At 35.4% G+C, this 4,928-nt stretch overlaps 1 protein-coding gene across 1 annotated transcript in view; it reads left to right on the plus strand.

The window, feature by feature from the left end:
* The window catches only part of LOC106874663 (anoctamin-4-like), a 93,542-nt gene that overhangs the window by 56,619 nt on the left and 31,995 nt on the right, over positions 1-4,928 (plus strand). The window contains 2 exon segments of the mRNA XM_052973180.1: positions 2,754-2,872; positions 4,094-4,149. Of these exon segments, the coding sequence (XP_052829140.1) occupies positions 2,754-2,872; positions 4,094-4,149 (175 nt within the window).

Here is a 4,928-nt window from a genome sequence, read left to right on the forward strand (position 1 = left end):
TTAATCAACTGACCCCCTCCCCCAAAATTTTAGGTCTTGTGCTTAGAGTAGAAAAGAATATTTTTAAGGTAGTGAGCTGGCAGAATCATTAGCATGCCGGGCGAAATGCTTAGCAGTATTTCATCTGTCTTTACATTCTGAGTTCAAATTCCGCCAAGGTCAACTTTGCCTTTCACCCTTTCAGGGTCAATAAATTAAGTACCAGTTGCGTACTGAGGTCACACCAATCGGGTGACCCCCTCCCCCAAAATTTCGGGCCTTGTACCTAGAATAGAAAAAAATATTACTTTATTTACTCTGAGAGGACCTCGCATATAGACTCAAGAAAATAATGCAGTATTCCGTGTTCTAACACAACCCCCACATTAAGTTGGAGATCAAGATTGCCTTTTGGCCTTAATACTGCTTCTGTAGCTATTAATTATTTTTTAATAACCCTAGTGTTTATTTTTTAAGTCTGGCACTCATTCTTTTGGTACCTTTTGCCAAATAGTTAGGCTACAGAGATGTAAACAAATTGATACTAGCTGCCAAGCAATGGGGACACGCACACACACACACACACACACACACACACACACACAGAGTTTCCATCTATGGAATTCACTTACAGGGCATTTGTCATCCCAAGGCAATAGAAGACATTTTCCCAAGGTATCATACAGTGGGACTGAACCTGAAACAACGTGGTTGGTAAACAAAGCTTCTTAATCACTCAGCCACAGAAAGAAGAAAACTGAAAACTACAATAATGGGTTGTTTCAGAAGGAAACATTACATAAAGGTTTATTTTCAGACCTTTCTTAGAATTGAAGCAGAATTAATTCACCCAATAATGAAAAATGTGCCTGCATGGCTATGTAGTTAAGGAGTTTCGCTTTGTTACAACGTGGTTTCAAGTTCAGTTCCCCTAAATGGCACTTTGGGAAAGTGTGAAAGTATCGTCTGCAACAACTGCAGGCAGACCAATGTCTTATGAGTGAATTTAATAGATGGAGACTGTGTGGAAGCCTGTCATGCATATGTGTCTCTGTGTGAGTTTGTCTCCCCCATCACTTGACAACCAGTATCGGTTTGTTTACATCCTTCTGATTTAACAGTTCAGCAAAAGAGTCTGATAGAATAAGTACCAGAGAAATAAGTACTGGGGTTGATTTGGTTGATTAAACGCTTCAAGGCAGTACTCCAGCATGGCCGCAGTCCAGTGACTGAAACAAATAAAAGTGAAAGGTAATAATCAACAATACAGCCTGAAGTATTGAGTACTTTGTCTTGCATCTGTAAACCTTGTTCATCATCATCATCATTATCATTGTTTTTACATCTGTTTTCCCATGCTGGTATGAGTTAGATGAAACCTATTGAAGTAGATTTATGTTATGCATGGGATGCTCTTGCTGCTGCCAACACACACTTGGTTTTCACGAGAAAGGTGTGTCCTTTCCATTACTTCTCATTCATTGCTGAACCATAGGTTGCAGGATATTTGTTTACTGGTGAATGCAAACAATGTCAAGGTTTTTTCTTTGTTATATATATGTATGCATGTGTGTATATATGTTATTTATATTGTAACTATAATTTTTTTAATTTGATGTTGTTGCTTGAAGTAATAGATAGGTGTTGTAATGGACATAGTATGCTGATGTTTTGCTCCTGCTGATTACAATTGATTCCCAGATAGTCATTATCATCATCATCATTATCATTTAACATCTGTTTTCCATGCTGGCATGGGTTGGATGGCTTGACTGAAAACTGGTAAGCTGGGGAGCTGCACCAGGTTCCAGTCTGATATGACATGGTTTCTACAGCTGGATGCCCTTCCTAGCGCCAACTACTCCAAGAGTGTAATGGATGCTTTTTACATGCCACTGGTATGGGAGCCAGTTATGAAACAACAGCACTGGCCACAGCTATTGTCTCACTTGGCTAGACTGGTCTTCTCAAGCATGGTATATTGTCAGAGGTCTTGATCATTTGTCACTGCCCCCATGAAGCCCAACATTCAAAAGGTGCTTTTTACGTTTCAGTTATGCAACACTCAACGTATATTGTCAATACTCTTGACACAACCAAATAGGAAGTGTTTGTAGATTCATGGTTTGTGGAGATTACATTGATATTGGTTGTTTTTCTTAATAGATAATCTTATTAAGCTTGGAAAATGCTTTGATATTGGTGTTTAATTTGGAGAGCTTCTGTGTCACACATATATATGTACCATAAATATGCTCAAACCTATATGCACATATATGCATGTGCACGCACTCACATAGGCGCAGGAGCGGCTGTGTGGTAAGTAGCTTGCTTACCAACCACATGGTTCCGGGTTCAGTCCCACTGCGTGGCATCTTGGACAAATGTCTTCTACTATAGCCTCGGGCCAACCAAAGCTTTGTGAGTGGATTTGGTAGACGGAAACTGAAAGAATCCCGTCGTATATATATATATGTGTGTTTGTCCACCTAGCATTGCTTGACAACTGATGCTGGTGTTTTTACGTCCCCGTAACCTAGCGGTTTGGCAAAAGAGACCGATAGAATAAGTACTAGGCTTACAAAGAATAAGTCCTGGGGTCAATTTGCTCGACTAAAGGCGGTGCTCCAGCATGGCCACAGTCAAATGACTGAAACAAGTAAAAGAGTAAAAGATATATATATACCTTTATAGTTATTTAATATTTTTATACCTTTTAAAAATAAAAACGTGTTCTTGGTTTTTTTTTATTAAATTAATGTTTTATTTTCCAGATTTGCATATCCAGAAAATCCTGAAGATATTTTCAGTCAAGGCATGAGAACTCGAATCGTAGATTACATTTTAAGAAGAACTTCATTTGGAGATAAAGATGCAGAGTCATATTCTTGTGGTAAATATGTGGATTAATTTATGTGGAATTCAAGCAGGTGTAATTGCATAGGCTTCTGAAGCAATTAGGTTAGGAAGGAGATGTGTGTAAGATCTACATTGCTTTCTTTTTAATGCAATGGTGCAGGTGTGGCTGTGTGGTTAAGAAGTTTACTTCCCAGCCACATAGTTTTGGGTTCAATCCCACTGCATGATACCTTGGATAAGTGTCTTCTACTATAGCTCTCATTAGTATTTAATTAGTACTTATTATATGGCCTTCAGAAGAATAAAAGGCAGAACTAAGAGGGGCGTAACTAAATACTGAAAAGTATCTTATCCTTTGTGTTTTCTATTTCGATTACCCCACTACCCTTCAATATAAATCTGTGATTTATACTACAGGCAAGAGTCCACAAATTCTTGGAGAAGAAGAAGTCTATTACTGTTATTTTCTAGCATATGAGTCGAATTTTTCAGACTAAAATTTACAGTCAACAATGGCTGATCAATTTATACACCAATACAATTTCAGACGACCAAAAATTTCATGTAAACTGCTGCAGGACTCGGAGAGATAGTGAGGATATTTGAATGTTTACACTTCGTATTTAATTTATACATCAAATTGCATGCTGGGAAATATGGTGTACTGATTCCAGTACTTGTCTGGTACTTATTTTTATCAGTTTTTGTTTCTTCTCACTGGAGGTACATGGCTTAGTGGTTAGAGTGCTGGACTCATGATCATTAAGATTGTGGTTTCAATTCCTGGACTATGCAGTACATGGTATTCTTGAGCACATTTCATTTCATATTGCTCCAGTCCCTACAGCTGGTGAAAATGAGTATTCCTGCGATGGACCTATGTCCCATCCCGTGAAGAATATAAATTCCACAGAAACCAGGAAACTAGCTTTTATCTGTCTCTATGATTCAGGAGGGAGTTTTATCCTTTTTTTTTTTATCCATTTTTGTTTCGTCTTCCTCAGATTGATGAAAGTTGAAATTAAAGTAAGCCTTGTCAGGATTTGAACTCAGAATGTACGGAACTGTTACTAAATACTACTGCAAAATATTGTGTTTACTATCTCAATTAATCCTACCAAACCACTGCTGTTTAAATAGAAATAAGAGATGAAAATGCAGAAAGATAAAAATAAATGAATTGATAAACTAGACATGAAATGTAATATACTTATGAAGAAATAAAAAAAAACTGTAATTATCTTCTCTCTTGCAGGTATAAAGAAAATGATAAGTGATGGATATTATATTTCTGCTTTCCCATTACACGAAGTAAGTATAAAATCATGTTTTGGCATTATGTTTCTAATGAAATACACATGTCTAAGTTTCAGTTAATCTTCAAAATAATCAATAATCTGGAAGTGTTTAGTAAAGCATAGTGTTGCTATTATGTTAAACTGTCATATGTCCAAATTTGGCTAAATGCGTCTTTTTGAATATTTAATTTTGCTTGCAATAGCCAGTTCTTTTGGTCAAACTATCGTATCTCCAGCTGCTTCAGGATCCAAGATATGAAAATTGTCAAAATGTAGTACAACGGTTTAGCATTTTTCAAAAGTGTAGTAAGTCCCACATATGACAGTTTTGCAAAAATATTTCTGACTAAAAATATATATGCATGTATTTACGATTTTATGCACCTAACAAAGTATTATTGTTAAGCTGAAACTTGCTAATGTAAAAAGAAATAGAATGGTGAAACTATTTTTCCGTTTTCTGAAAAAGCAACATTTTGGACTTACGACATTTTTGCATAATAACAACAATATATATATATATAATCTTTATCTTATGATATTTACTTTGTATTATATTATACTCAATTATTGTGCTTTTAATTATTAATTTTTCTATATGTGATAGTAGATTTTCATCGATGAGTTCATGAAACTTGGTTCTTTTCCCTAAAACTATATATTTATATGTATTTTAATCTGTAAAGCTCAATTTAATTTTAATTTTTTATAAATAGATTTTAATTGAGTTTTCACCTGTAATTTTGGATTTTGTCCCTAATATTATTAATATTATTATTATTATTATTATTA

This window comes from Octopus bimaculoides, chromosome 15 (assembly GCF_001194135.2).
Source record: "Octopus bimaculoides isolate UCB-OBI-ISO-001 chromosome 15, ASM119413v2, whole genome shotgun sequence".
Taxonomy (NCBI): Eukaryota; Metazoa; Mollusca; class Cephalopoda; order Octopoda; family Octopodidae; genus Octopus; species Octopus bimaculoides.